The sequence below is a fragment of the Helianthus annuus genome, chromosome 14 (assembly GCF_002127325.2).
Source record: "Helianthus annuus cultivar XRQ/B chromosome 14, HanXRQr2.0-SUNRISE, whole genome shotgun sequence".
Classification (NCBI taxonomy): domain Eukaryota; kingdom Viridiplantae; phylum Streptophyta; class Magnoliopsida; order Asterales; family Asteraceae; genus Helianthus; species Helianthus annuus.
Window position 1 is genome coordinate 114617499 of NC_035446.2, and position 15704 is coordinate 114633202.

The window sequence follows — 15704 nt, forward strand, 5'->3', positions numbered from 1 at the left end:
TTTGCTTAATGTCATCCCAAGAAGAGGGGATAAAGAACAGGTGAGGTTTCCAGAGATACCTGTTCTGTATTCATTGATGCATGGATCCCCACGCTTTCCAATACGCTACCTGATTATGCACCATTTGTGGATATGCCGGAACAAATACGGGAGAGACATTGTCCCGTATTGTCGCATCATAACGGGTTTAATGAAACAGCAGAAGGCACTCACATCTGAAGACCGGGGTTTAACGAAAAGGCACCAGCCTTTTACTTTGGATAGGTTGGGAAACGTTTGGACATATACTCAGTCTGAACGTTATCACAAGCTGAAATCGGAGGGTCAACGGTGGAGGGCATTGAAATTGGGTGCAAGGGAGTTGTTACCGGGAGAACCGGATGAACCTGAAAGCGATGAAGAGTTGATTCTGAGTGGGGATGATGATTACGCAGACGAGCCACAGGGTGGTGCAAATGTTGGTTTTGGGGTTTTTCATGGTGGTCATGGTGGTACGTTCTACGACTACGCGCAGCAACCGTATGAGCCGGGGTGGGCTTATAGTGGTTCAATGCAGGAGGTGATCGAGAGCCAACGCCCGCCGGCGGCCATCTTTGATACTTGGTCGGGTTTGGAGAGGTCGTTATTTGATCAAGGCACGCGGAATAGCGCTAGTATTGAGCGGGCGCTTAAACATAGCTTCGATCGCAATGAATCATGGCACCGTACCCACGCATACTCTCGAGAGGTGGATGCTAATAACAGATATCATGATGATCAAATGAGGCGGATGCATGCGGATTGGCATGCCGGAAGGCCGGTGGTTGAAGATCCACAACATGTGGACTATGCTTCATTGCCGCCTTATGATGGTAGCATTTCTTATCCGACTCCACCACTCCACCATTCTCAGTGGCTTGATCCAAGACGGCAAGAGGGACCACAAAAACAAGAGGGAAGCAGTAGCGGCGCATTCGGGTTTGGAGAGTGGAATGATATGATGTCATCCATCTTTGGGCCTCCAGGACCGCGCTACTATTGATCAGGTGGTTTTCTCTCTTTTGTATAGTTTGTATATATTTGTTGGTTTATGTTGATTATGGTTGGGAGGATGGGTGGTGATTGATCATGTGGTTGATTATTGGGTTGGCGATGGTTGGTGGTGTTGTGTTTAAAATGAAAAAACATAAAAAAAATATAAAATAAAAAATACAAAAAGAAATTTGGGGTTTGAGATGAGAAGCTTTTTGGTGGATGTTGATTGAGTTAGTGATCAAAGCCTCCCAAAGCCATACATTGGGGTCAATGTATCCCAAGTGTGGGGATGGGGGGAAATTTTTGTAAGAAATTTTTGTAAGATTTTTGAAAAATTTTAAGCCGAGCAAAACAATGTGAAATCTTGTCGCCCTAATTTACCCCAAGTTAATGCACCGGCAACCCTTATTACCCTTTTCATTCTTGGTGAGAGTTGTAGCCACACGTGTATATAAATAATCTTTGATGAGAGTGGCTACGGGTGGGGGTGCGTTAGAACTTGTGCTTGAATGCGATTTGAATCCTTAGTTAGACATGAATGTAGAAAGGATAAGGGCATTAGGTAGCCTCGTCGTTGGTGTGAGCGAGTGTGGGATTTGGGGGGTTGGACCTCATAAGTTATATATATGAGCATGGTAGTGAGAGGGGCGGGGGTTTGGTCATTTAGTTGCCCAATTTTGTGCCTAAAGCCTATCATTTGTTTCCCCTAGCTACTTACTAGAAAATTTACCCAAATTTCACCCGGTCTTATAGCGTTAGTGGTAGAATTAGTAGTTTTGTGAGTGAAGTAGTTTTGTTTAATGTGATAATGTTTCTTGAAAAAAAAGGGAAAAAAAAAGAGAAAAGCAATACTTGAAAAAAAAAAAAAAAGGGGGGCTTAATTGTCTTGTATATAGTAGTGCGCATTTGTTAGTTGGTTTTTGGTATTCGTAATAAAAAGACCGGGTTGAATTTTCGCTACTCATATATATTCCATTTCCTACCTGTACACCTAGCCACGTTACAACCTTTGAGTCCCTTTGATTTGCATTCATGTTTGACCCATTATAGGAGAATGATTGATTCAGGTACAAGCTTATGATTGTGCATCCACCCGTTTGCCTAGTGTGTGTCTAGCTTATCGTTGCTAGTTTCCACTTGTAGCCGAGAGGAGAGAATTTGTGAGGGGTGTATTGCTTGGGTGTTAAAAAGGGGTTGGTAAAGAAATTGCATGTTTTGTTTGGTTTGGTTTGATCACTTGTTTTGAAACCATGTTGATGAGTTGCTTGGGACAAGCAACGGTTAAGTGTGGGGATGTGACGGGTGGTCCTTGGGACAACCCTTAAGCATGTTAAAATATGAAATAATCCTCCATTTAGCCGTGTAATTATCTTGAATTAGATAACTACGATGCTTATGTTTCAGGTATGAATTAGGAGCTAAAAGACGGATCAAAGGCAGCTTTTGGAGGCTCTGGTGGAAAACGGGTCAAGAGGAGAACAAGAGAATAACAAAGAAGTGAAGGCAGCCGAGTACCGTAAATTACGGTACTACCGTAATTTACGGTAGACTATTTTCTCACTTCAGTTTCCACCGTAACACAGGAGAGTTGAGCCGTAACAAAAAGTTGACCACCGTAAATTACGGTGGAGCCGTAATTTACGGTGGAGCCTGCACGGAAAATATGTAACTGCCATATTATAATCGGTTTTTGGGTGTCTTTTGGTATTATCTCATCATTGACAGTTCTTGGACACTTTGGGGGCGAATTTGGAGCACTAGCTTGCTTTGTGAACATTTCCAATCATTCGGTTTGTGTTTTTAATTTGTATGAACATTAGATTGATGTTGATGATGATTCACCGAGCCATGTCCGGCTAAACTCTTCGGTGATCGTCCTAGGTGAATGTTTCTAAGACTTTTGTGTGTTTAATTTCTGCATTTCTAGAATGATATCTTGCGTTGCTTGAATGTCATGGTGTATGTTTGATTGTTTGTAGTGTGTTAATCCATATTACAATTTCTAGTCTCGATCGTACGTTCTTGGTGCCGTTGGCAACCGAGATATCACGGGAAGGGTTAGGGTTGGTTATTGGTTAATAGGTCATCGGGAAACAACCTCGCGTTATCTAATCCGAGTACTTTGTTCCCTTTTATCACTTCAATCACATATACACGAGTTATGTCTATGTAACTCTTTCTAGTGAAATTGCACACAACTGTTTAAAGAAACTGAAACCTAGGGTGATCATTGTTCTCTCCTAATTGTTTACAACCAACTTTGATTTGACTTAGTTCTTAATTTAGTTTTCTAAAACAACAATCCACAATCTTGAATTTTAATTTTCTGCAATTTAGTTTAATTTTAGTTTAAATACAAAGCTATACAATCAACACATTTTCCACATACTCCCTGAGTTCGATACCCTACTACCGCTAACTACAGTTGTTTAGGGATTAAATTTGCGTGACCCACGACATCACGTCAAATTTTGGCGCCGTTGCCGGGGAGTAGTGCGCAACGTGTGTTAATTTAGTAGTTTTGTTTGTTATTTTCGGGTTTACGCTGGTTGTGTTTAGTGTGCAGGTACTTCAGGTGAATGCATACTAGAGGCTCTCAAAGGTCATCACCGCTATCGTTTGATCCGGAAATTGAAACAACTATATATCTTGTATATGCAGAAACTAGCAAGATTTTAGGGATTTTGATTATATTGTATAATAAATGCAATTTACAAAAGACACAAATACCCTTCTGTCATTTATTTTAAAGGGGAGTTACAACATTATAATTACAATCTTGCCATTGTTTAAAAATCTCTAGATGATGTAATCCAATGGCCCAGATTAGTTCACACAGTTCACTCTCAACCTAGTGTTCACTCTAGAACCCTACCCTATATATATATAGGGTAAGGTTCATGCGAGAACCACCTTTATTGCGAGAACCAATGTGAACACAACCTAAAATAGCTAAAAAAAACCCTAAAAAAGGCTAACCCCCAACCCCCCCCCCCCCAAAAAAAAAAAAAAAAACCTAACCCCCCCCCCCCCAAGCTAAATGCTAAAAACTAAAACCCCCAAAAAACCTAAAAAAAAAACCTAACCCCCCCCCCCCACACACACACACACCCCCAAGCTAAAATGCTAAAAACTAAACCCCCAAAAAACCTAAAAAAATAAAAAAAAAATCTAAATTTTTTTTAATATTTTTTATGTTAAAATCGCTACTTTTAGTAGCCAAAAAAAATTAAAATTTTTTTTTGCTACTAAAAGTAGCGATTTTCTTATAAAAAATATTTTGTGTGTCTTTTAGCTATTTTTAGGCATTTTTGGTTGTGTTCACATTGGTTCTCGCAATAAAAGGTGGTTCCTAACGGATCTTTGTCCTATATATATATATATATATATATATATATATATATATAGGGTCAGGATTTAAAGAAAACGTTCAAAAGTGTGAGAATGGAGAGAACGCTTATGGATCGTCAGATCAAAACAATCTATGGACTAGATGACGCGGTGGCATTTTCGTAAATAAAATCACTTTTATTAATCCAGCGCGCTTCATTAAGGGTAAAATGGTATTTTGACTTAACATAAAACGTCAAACTCACGCTATTAAAATCCCGCCTCAACCCACATAACACACTTCATCATAATATAACGCCATAGATATAAAACGCCAAACTTTGTTTTTAACCGATAAAGCTGAACAAACAGTACTAAAACGACGGAACTTTATTACTAGCATTTACTGCAATAAAAATCGCGCCTAAAATACGCGCCAAAAACTTCCTATATAAACAAACTCTCAGAATTACTAAAATCCACACCAAAACCACAAAAACCTATATTTTCCTCTATACCATTCATCTTATAAACCCCAAAAAAAAACCAAAATATCAAAGATTCAAATCCATGTTTCTTTGATATACACTATTTTCTCAAAAAACTTTCGCTCTATGAAATGAGCAAGATCCTCAATATAAACGCCAAAACATACAAAAACCACAAAACTTCAAAAAAGCTATTTCATGGAGATTCTGTTTTTGTTCTCTATAAAGTTTAGCTAAACGAGATGGATAACATTGTTACACATCTTTCTTGACTGAGGATTAACAATGTTATCCATTTCGTTCAACAAAACATTATTGAGTTTAGCACGACCAAAATTAGAAGTTTATGGAAGTTTTATTTAGTGGCGTTATTGTTTTTTTTTTTTTTTTTGGCGTTTGATTTCCTTGCCCGATCTTATATTGTTTGTTATTTAACTTCGAAGAAGCATGTTATGAACAAAGAGATAGAAAAAAAGAAAAAGATGAAAAAAAAAACATTTAAAACGCCAAACTGAGAAATGTCTGTGTTCTGTAGGATTGAAATAAAAAAAACGCCAAACTACTCTACACTGGCTCTCAAATACCATCTGTATGGGTTCTGTAAGAAAGACAAATACAAAACACCAAACTACTCTTCACTAGCTCTCGAAGACCTTGTCGATCTTCTTTTAATTACGGCCTGTTTGCATGTTGATGCGTAGTGTCCATAGGCTTTGTAGTTCTGACACCGTCTTTCTTTGGCCCTGGGTTTCGACTTTGATTTCTTTTTGTCGATTGCTATCTCCTGTTTAGATTTCAGGCGCTTCCGAGAACCAGAACCTTTGGATTTATAACCTACAGGGACTCTTATCGGATTCTTGTCATTTTTATATTGACCGGTTATCTCGGCAAATCTATCCCTAGATCTAGCGGGAGGAGCAACAATCTGCATATCTTGAACCTTCTTCATATAAGATTGAACATGATCCTTGTATAAGGATAGCTCCTCTTTATTACCAGATAAACGGTTCAAAGTGTATTCGGTTGAATAAATAATATCTCGCATCATACTTTGCACATCAGGATCAAGCTCGGTCATATATTCACGACTAATTGAGAATTCAGGAGAGCAGTTTGGGGAGGCGGCTTTGTGCCATCTATTCAGAATGTATTGTTTTGGAAATTCCCTAATGTCCATAAGTCTCAAAACATAGAATATATGTCTACATAGCAAACCAAACTGTTCAAAACGTCTGCATGAGCAACTGCATGTGCAATCAGACTTACGGAACATTACCTGAAAAACGCCAAAAACAATATCTCTATAACGCCATGCATAGAATGTTTGTCTAAAAAAGAAAAGAACACATTGCATATGATAAAAACGCCATTAACAGAAAACGCCATAAAAACCAAAACGCCATTATTTACCTCAAATAAAGATGTACAAAGTTGTTGGAAGTCATTTACGTAAAACTTAACAAACCCATCAGGTTGATCTTCGTAACGTTGATTTATGCAATCCGCAACTCCAATAAGCTCAGCTTGAACGTCACAAAAAATACTTTTTGTGTATATATCAACAGCTTGCCCTTCCAACAATTTGTAACTACTCTTCAACTGGGGTCTTTTGTATCGAGAATCATGATCATTTTTACGATGTGTGTGACGCTGTGCTTCTATTGCAGTCTCATAATGCGTCATGAACTCAACAAGAGTAGCTTTCGAATTGCACACTTAACCAAAAAAATGATTCTCACTCTCCGACCTGGATGTCGTTCGCATAGGACCAGACATATGCTCCATTCTATAGTATGCAGGGATCCAAGATTCCCTAAGTGCAAAAATATCAGATAGCCAATCATTATCTTCTAAATTGAATTCTGCAATAACCGCTTCCCATTCTGATTCAAACTCTTCAGGTGTGAGAATATCCGTCCACACACCACCACAAATACGTTCTTTAAAATTGGTGGAATTGCATAGCCTAACACCAACCTATAAATAACACGAAAACGCCATGCATAAATAAAAAAAATAACAAAAGACAAAACTTAATTAAAAAAACAGTAACAAGGGACAAAACGCCATGTATTTTAAAACGCATTGTATCTAATAACGCCAAAGGTAAAAAAAGCATAACAACCTTTAGAGAAAGTTTATGCATCACATGCCACATGCATAACCTATGCCTCGTGTTAACAAATACAACAGAAATAGCCTTCTTCATCGCTGGATCTTGGTCAGTGACAACAACTTTTGGTTGAGAACCAACAGCTTTTAGAAAAACTCTTAACAACCAAATATACGTATCAGCAATTTCCGACGCCAACAATGTTGCACCAAATGTAACATTGCAGTGATGATTGTCTATACCAGTGAACGGTACAAACACCATAGAGTATCTGCATATGAAAACGCCATGAGAAATGAAACAATAATAAAACGCCTTTGAATGTAAACTAGTAAAACCCCATTGCATGTAAGCTAATAAAACGCCATTGCATGTAAAATATAAAAACACCATTGCATGTAAATTAATAAAACGCCAAAAACAAAGAAGTTGAATTATAAAAAATTACTTGTTGGAACGATACGTGACGTCAAACGAAATCACATCGCCAAACACGTGGTAGTTACGTTTGGCTTGATCGTCACACCAAAAAAGACCCTTCAAACGATTCTCTTCGTCTGTGATGTAATAATACGAGAAATTAGGCTGGGAATGCTTTTTTTCATTCAAATGTTTCACAACCATATCGGCGTCATATTCCCCTATGAACAAGTTAATTTGCCTCTTATAGTTCTTAAATTCAACTTTTCTTGCACCCACATCTTCAAAACCGCTAAAACAACTCTTCATAACATTAAACGCCTTGACAGGACCCAAATTCAGTTTAGACATGCTGTGTATAACATGCTTCTGGAGCTGAGTGAGGTGTCGTTCAGTTGGAAGAAAATGCTTATCAGGACGTTCAATAAGTTCATGATTGTGCTCCTCGACAAACTTATACAACTTCCAAAATCCATCCTCAAAAAGTACACAAAACAGAGCACCACAATCAGTCCTCTTTGAAAAGTTAGATCGCACTACTCGCTCCTTTTGATCGGGGTCCAACGTATCAACCTTCTTGTCCTTATATACCCCAGCTCTTGTACACAAGAAATACTTAATATGTAAGAAACCTTTAGAGTTTGTCTTTGTAGTCCCTTTCCTGACTGAAAAATCACACTCCTTGGCATACTTAACATACATTGTATAACAATCATCAAGGCTTGAGAATAGCATGTCCTTTCGGGGCTTTAATTCTTCACTGACGTCAGGAATGATAAATGGTAATCCAGTTTTGGGGCAATGCCTTTGACTCGAGGAAGAGACTTCGTCTGAGAAAACACAGGGAGGAACAGAAAAATCAGAAAAACAGAGTGATGTCTCGTAATAACATTATACATTAAAACGCCATTAACTGAATAATAAACAAGACATAATAAACACATAATTTAAAAACGACATGATATAAAAGCCATGAGATGAATAATTAAAAACACTTAACAACATAAATAATTAACAAAATATAACATCATTATGAAAACACCAAAATTAACAAAACTAATGTTTACACAAATTAACAAAATAGTAATAACTGATATTTACAAATACTACTAAATAAAATTCAAAACTAATCAAATAGACGAAAAACGCCAATGATCGTAAAAACATAAGAAATACACTAGAACGTAAACGACAATTAAAATTAATATCGAAAACTCCAATTGCAGTTGTTAATAATAGATTAAATATCAATTAAAACGCGATTAAATTGCATAATTGAATAACGCTATTGAAAATCATACAACACATTATAAAATAATAATACAAAAAAACGCCATAGAACAATGTTAAAAGAACAAAACTCCATATCTGTTGCATGATTTGCTGGAACGAAAAATAGAAAACGCCAACGAATTTTACTTTGACGAACAGAATCCACGTTAAACGCCATAGATCTGAGAAAGCTTGCAAAGGAGGTAACAGCTAACAATAAATCTTTGGAGTTTTAATTTGAAAGAGATTTATAACGCGAATAATGAAGGAACGTATAAAAGGACAATCGTACCCCCGCATAACAATTAGGGCCCCCTGCCACGTGTTGGGTCAGGATCCGTTCTCACCGTTCTCACACTTTTCACCGTTCTCTCCTGAACCCGTTAATATATAAATATATATATAGGGTAAGGTTCGGCTACCAAAGTCCATTTTTCCTACAAAGTGTACAAAGTCATATAACACACAATTTTAGCCATAAAACACACTCAAAACCCATAAATAACAGAGTGAAGATCACTAAAACACAATATCCAAACCTTAACAATCCATAAAAACTTCAAATACACCATCCTAGAACTATGAATATAAAACGCAACAGGATAATCAACATAAAACACATTAATGTTAGTCATTTGATAATCAAAGCCTTATTATCCAAAACACAACACAAAACCCACAAAAATGACGTTTAGTAATCTTCAGTTTGTTATTTGGGGGGGGGGTGAGTATGTTTTATGGTTGCCATTATGATGTTTTATGACTTTTTACACTTTGTAGGAAAAATGGAATGTGTAGCCAACTCCCACCATATAATATATATATATCTTTAAAATCTCTAATATATATATTAATTATTTAATAAAAATAATTCGACCGAAACCGAGCGATCGATGAGCGAGTGGACCTTTGCTCATGCTTGGCTCGTTTTCAAATCAAACCGAGCTGAGCGAGAATCGAACGAACATTTTTCAGACATTTTTCGAGCTATTGTCAAACGATCCTTAATCGTCGAGGAGTTTGTAGAGCCCCGTATCCATGTCCCATACAATTTTCATTCTTTTAAGAAGTTTAATGTCAACCATACAATTTTTCATTGTTTTAAGAAGTTTAATGTCAATATATGTCATGTCCCTTTAATGTCAATAAATATATATGTCATGTCCCTTCAAATAAACCGCTAAAAGCCATACGATATGATAACCATAACAATGTCTTTATATCTTCACTTTCCATGATGACGTGCACTCGAATCACTGCAATCAATCGCACCAACACGAATCTCCACCTCTTCTTCACCCCTTTCACAATCCAATTCAAACCCTAGACCTCATCAATGGCGGCTTGTTTGGGTCCTCTATCCGAAATGCGCACCGTTCGCACGGTTCTCGAAGAACTGGACGAACAAAACCAACCGACCCGACCCGAAACACCGGATTCAAACCCTAATTCAACCGCCTCAACCTCCACATCAATCATGGTGATGCGGCATAAGGTGGAGAGAATCTTTCCGGTTTATGCGAGGGGTGGGTTGTCTCCAAGATCCGACCCGGTTGGTTATTCGGGTTCGGTTGTGGGTGATTCCATTTGGGATGCTGTTAGATTAGAAGCAAAGGCTGAGGTAATTTAAATTACTGAACTTTTCTTAATAAAGTTTTCTTTATCAAGTAAATCCCACCAATAGCAAAGCTAAGGTAGGGTCCGAGGGTTAAGATGTAGATAAGATGCAGACAATCTTACCTCTACCCGTATCCCGTAGGAGTGAGACCCCGGCTCGAGAGTAGTTTTGCATCAAGCCTTGAACATAAGCCACGTAACACTCAGCAGTTAAGACAAAGGCCGATTAGTGCATGTGTCTTTCGGCTATCAACTGCCACCACATGATGCATGATTAACCATCCCCTCTTTTAACGTTATTTTCACGAAATTAGTAAAATAACGTTAAAATCAGTGCACTTTCGCTTTTGACCCCGAGCGCCCACACATATATACATTATATGCGCGTATTTTTTGATAAAGTTTTGATTTTTGTTATTTTGTAGGTGTTTGATGAAATTTAATTTATTGTTTATTTTGTAGTGATGATGAAAGTTTAGTACTTTAGTGAGGAAAATATGTTTTGTGGGTTTATTTTTTTGTTGTAATAATTGTAGGGTTTTTTTTTTTTTTGTGTATTATTGGATGGTCCATAGTTTGTGTGGTTTATATGATACTTGTAATAATTGGTGGTGAGAGATTTTCCCAAAAAGGGAATTATGTGCAAGTCAACTTGTTGAATTATTAGTGTGATTAGTGGATATTCTGTTGGCCCCTTAAGAACCCTACTTTAGAATTAAAAGATAAAAGGCATGTTATTTAAAGGTTTTTTATTTCAATGATTAAACTTGGTTTAATAAGATTGGTTCTTTATTGAATCTTTTTGGATGAAATAAAGTTGGCTTAGTGTTAAATTTGAAATTGTTTTCTTTATTTATAAGATGGTACTTTTCTTTTTTTGAATAATTCAACAAGATTGATTCTTTCTGGATTTTTTTTACAATAAAATGAAGTGAACTTGAGGAGCATCGAACTTATCTTAATGTTAAAACTTAAAATTGTGCTCTTTGTTATAATATGGTACTTTTCTTTCGTTTAATAAGTTGTAGTATGATTGATCGATTGCTTGAAGTGATGTGTGTGAAAATTTATGTTAACCGCTTGCATTTTTGAGATGAACGATTTTGAAATGTGATTTGTGTGACAATGTAACAATTTAGTGATGATATTATTTCTGAGGTTGGTTATTTGATGTAATTTTTCAGGCAGAGAATGAACCGATTTTAAGCAGCTTCTTATATGCCAGCATACTGTCACATGATTGTTTAGAGCGAGCATTGGGATTTATTATCGCTAACCGGCTTCAAAATAATACTTTATTAGAAACCCAGTTGATGGATATATTTTGTGATGTATTGGTTCAAAACCGAGGCATCAAACGGGCATTACGCATGGATCTACAGGTGATACCATCAGCATCCAGAAGTGTGAGAAGTGTATTATAACACTATATATAACACTATATAACACCATATAAACATCGTATAATACTATGTAACACCATATAACACTATGTAACACTATATAACAAATATAACACTATATTTTGTCTGATAGCATGTCTATGATAGATGTATAGTGTTATATATTGTTATATAGTGTTATATAGTGTTACATAGTGTTATATGGTGTTACATAGTGTTATACGGTGTTTATATGGTGTTATATAGTGTTATATATAGTGTTATAATACACTTCTCACACTTTTGAATTAATGTATATTTTTGGTTTGGTTTTGTCGTTAATTTACAAAGGAACTTATTTTATTTTTCAATTAACATCTTTCCACAGGCATTTAAAGAAAGAGATCCGTCATGCTTGTCTTATTGCTCCGCTCTTTTATACCTAAAGGTATTTTCATTAGAATTGAACTTTGTATTGTTTATTTAACTTTTGTGAAAATTGTTACCATATTTGTTTTTCTTCGCCCGTAACTTCTAGAACCTTCTTTGATGTGAAGTGATAAATTAAATGGCATTTATTGAATTGTAGGGTTACCATTCTTTACAAACGCATCGAGTAGCACATGCATTGTGGAACCAAGGACGCAAGGTGTTGGCTCTTGCACTACAAAGTCGAGTCAGTGAGGTAACATATGGTTTTGTAGTTCATTTTATTCATGGTATCTTTTTTTTCAGTTTGTATCCATAGTTGACAATAGCGATCGTAGCGATCGCTATAGCGCGCTACGTAGCGTATAGGTCCAGTGTCGCTATTTGGGTTGTAGGGATGGATAGTGAGAATGGCGACACTTTATTTATTTATTTATTCATTTTTTAAATATAAACAGCAATTAAATATAGCTATAAAATAGGTGGATTTTAGGTTTTTGTTAAATATACATGTAAAACAGCATATATACCAGGGTATTTTGATATAATATACATATAAAAGTTTTGAAAATTCTTTTTCTAGTGTATCGCTATTTATAAAATAGCCACCCGCTATTTATTGCTATTCACTATGTAGCATATAGGTACCTTGTCGCTATTCGCCATTAACAACTATGTTTGTATCTATTCAAATTGCTTATTCTTATTTACAAACACTTACTTCTTTGTAGGTGTTTGGAGTCGATATACATCCAGGTATTGTTTCAAATTTGACTTCCTTGACATAAATAATAGATGTTTATTGGATTTTACCAATAACCGTTTCTCTTTTGTGTTCACAGCTGCCAAAATCGGGGAGGGGATATTATTGGATCATGGAACGGGCTTGGTTATTGGAGAAACTGCTGTTATTGGAGATAGAGTTTCACTAATGCAGGTAAGTTCAGTTTATAGCTAATTTAATCAATTAATCTGCATGGTCAGTATATGACATAAGGTTAAATCTTCATTGTAGAATGAGATCCGAGTTTTGTCAATCACCGACATGAAGTACATATTTGTTTAGGAATGAGTTGATTTGAGTTGTGTTATATAAATAACTATGAGTATAAATATTGTTTACTACAGGGTGTAACCTTGGGAGGGAGTGGGAAAGAAACGGGGGACCGACATCCAAAAGTTGGTGAAGGTGCGCTGATTGGAGCTAGTGTGACCGTACTTGGGAATATTAAAATCGGTGAAGGTGCAATGATAGCTTCAGGTTCCCTTGTTCTTAAGGATGTTCCTCAACACAGGTGAGACATGATATATATTGCAAACGAAATAATTTTGTTTCTTTAATTAGGCCTATATCAAACACCAGTGGTCCGATAGTTAACTTTTTTTTTTTTGTTTTGTTTAAAGTATGGCTGCAGGAATACCAGCCAAGGTGATTGGTTATGTAAAAGAGGAAGTTCCATCTTTAACAATGAAACATGGTATGTGAATGTAATATTAAGCTTGGTTTAAAAAAGCGCGCCTTAAGGGCGCTTAAGCGCAAAGTGACCCTAGGCGCAAAGAGCTGCGCCTTGTGTGACATAAGGCGAGCTCTGTACAAAAAGCGCACAAAAAGCGCACAAAAAGCGAGCTTTTTTGGAAAATAATCCCACTGAGGCGCGCGCTTTTTGTACAGAAGGTGTTTTTGTGCTTTAAAGTGTTATACATGTAGCTAAAATGGTTGTACATTAAATGATTTATACATTAAATCATATATAAACCTTATTTATCACTATATTTTGGGTTAGGGATGCTAAATGCCTGTAGGATATATATAAAAAAATATATAAGCACCTTGCGCCTCACGTACGAAAAGCCCGCCGCTTTTGCGATTTGCGCTTTGATTTTAGACCTTGTCGCTTTTGTGCGGTTCACGCTTTCTTAAACCAAGATATTAAGTTATTAACCGTTTCTGTAAAATCTGTCTGATAAATTATTGTTTTTTTTTTTGTTGCTATGAATCGTATTGTTGATTCTTTGTGTGTGTTTTATGACAGATGCAAGCAAAGACTTCTTTGAGCACGTAGCCATAGGTTACGAGGGAAGATCTAATGGCGAGGATGCTGCTTAACCATTTTAATGTCTTTAAACGTGCAACCGTAGGTTGCCAAGGAAGTTCCATAGGAAGACTACTCGATATAACCAATATATTCTCAAAGTTATAGTGTATTACTGAAATAAGTAGAAGTTATTTATTGTTACTCGATAGCTTGCATCATTTCCCGACATAGCATAACATATGAATCGTTCTCCTGACTGCATTTTCGCTTACATGACTACAACTCTGGCGACAAATGAGGTATGCAGTTGTGCTTTAGCTAAAGATCCTGATGAATATGTATCAAGAATGCCAAGCAGCTGCTTTTATGTTTGATGAAGAGGGGATTTTAGTACTGAGACCGCAAACAACTGTGAGTTTTTTTTTTTTATCTCGAATCAAGGTTGATCAAGTTGAAGTTATCGAGTGAGTACGATTACACAAACGAGTCGGGATTTGGAATAATAAGATATTGGCTCGAATTCTTAGTGAGGTATATGAGCCATGCATGTAATGTTAGAATAAATTTTGGCCAAGCTTGAATAAGATTTGCTTTATAGTAGTTATGGTTATTCGTGTGCTATATAAACTCAAATCTTCTGTGATCTTGTTGCGGTTTAGAAAAACGGTAGGCATACCTGACGATAGGTTCTCGAAGGCGAGGCGAGAGGTGAAAGCGAATGCTCACATACATTAGGTGATCGTATTTGTAAAGACACCTCTAGTTTTTCTATAAATCATATTTTAAACACAACATATTAACATGAATATTATATTAAATAGATGAAGAAAAGAAAGAATATGCTTAAGAATTAGAGGCAAAGTGTGAGGTTTATTGGGGAAAACTAAAAAAGTGGAGAACAGTGGGGAACCAACTCAAACGAACTCCGATTGGACTCATTCCAGCGGCGTTGGAACTGGCTCGTCGAACCCTAACTAGGATCTTTTAACCCTAAACCCTAAATCATAACCCCTAAACCCTAAATATATTGGGGTTTGACTTTTATGGTTTAGCTTTAGGGTTTAGCCTTAGGGTTTAGCTTTAGGTTTAGGCTTTAGGGTTTAGCTTTTAGGGTTTATAGTTTAGATTTTACGGTTTAGCTTAGATTTTAGTCTTATTTTTTAGCTTTAGGGTTTAGAGTTTAGGAGTTAGGATTTAGGGTTTAGGGTTAAGAGATCTTAGTTAGGGTTCGACGAGCCGGTTCCAAAGCCGCTGGAATGAGTCCAATCGGAGTTCGTTTGAGTCGGTTCCCCGCTGTTCCCCACTTTTTTAGTGTTCCCCAATGAACCTTCCCCTAAAGGCAAATTATATTTGCACAAATTAAATAATAATAACAATATATTTAAGTTGCAAAATTATCAACCAGTCTAAATGGTAGTTATACGTGAGTTTAATATTTAACCATAATGTAGTTTAAGGTGTAATATTGTAATTCTTGATGTGTGTAGTAAGTAAGTACTTGGAAGTTGGTCCTAGGTTTTTTTTCCTTTCATAGAGAAGCACACGAGACAGGCGTCGTAGACATGATTTGCTACAAGACATTCGCCTTTTGTACGGTGGTTAT

General features: G+C 36.5%; 3 protein-coding genes across 3 annotated transcripts; 1 reads left to right on the plus strand and 2 right to left on the minus strand.

Annotated features, from left to right (window-relative positions):
• Nucleotides 1-5460: 5460 nt before the first annotated feature.
• LOC110907190 lies at nt 5461-6515 on the minus strand. Its single transcript, XM_022152207.1, has 2 exons — nt 6109-6515; nt 5461-5998 (listed from the first exon to the last, which is right to left on the minus strand). Exons 1-2 carry the CDS (start codon nt 6513-6515, stop codon nt 5461-5463), a joined length of 945 nt encoding a protein of 314 aa, XP_022007899.1.
• A 33-nt stretch (nt 6516-6548) lies between these two features.
• Nucleotides 6549-8067, minus strand: LOC110907192 (protein FAR1-RELATED SEQUENCE 5-like). Its single transcript, XM_022152208.1, has 3 exons — nt 7409-8067; nt 6958-7216; nt 6549-6809 (listed from the first exon to the last, which is right to left on the minus strand). The coding sequence occupies exons 1-3, from the start codon at nt 8065-8067 to the stop codon at nt 6549-6551; spliced, it is 1179 nt and encodes a 392-aa protein (XP_022007900.1).
• A 1716-nt stretch (nt 8068-9783) lies between these two features.
• LOC110909079 (serine acetyltransferase 2) lies at nt 9784-14711 on the plus strand. The gene is made up of 9 exons (XM_022154085.2): nt 9784-10258; nt 11439-11636; nt 12025-12084; nt 12226-12321; nt 12797-12821; nt 12908-13002; nt 13194-13360; nt 13470-13543; nt 14099-14711. The coding sequence occupies exons 1-9, from the start codon at nt 9974-9976 to the stop codon at nt 14170-14172; spliced, it is 1074 nt and encodes a 357-aa protein (XP_022009777.1). The 5' UTR covers nt 9784-9973; the 3' UTR covers nt 14173-14711.
• Nucleotides 14712-15704: the final 993 nt, after the last annotated feature.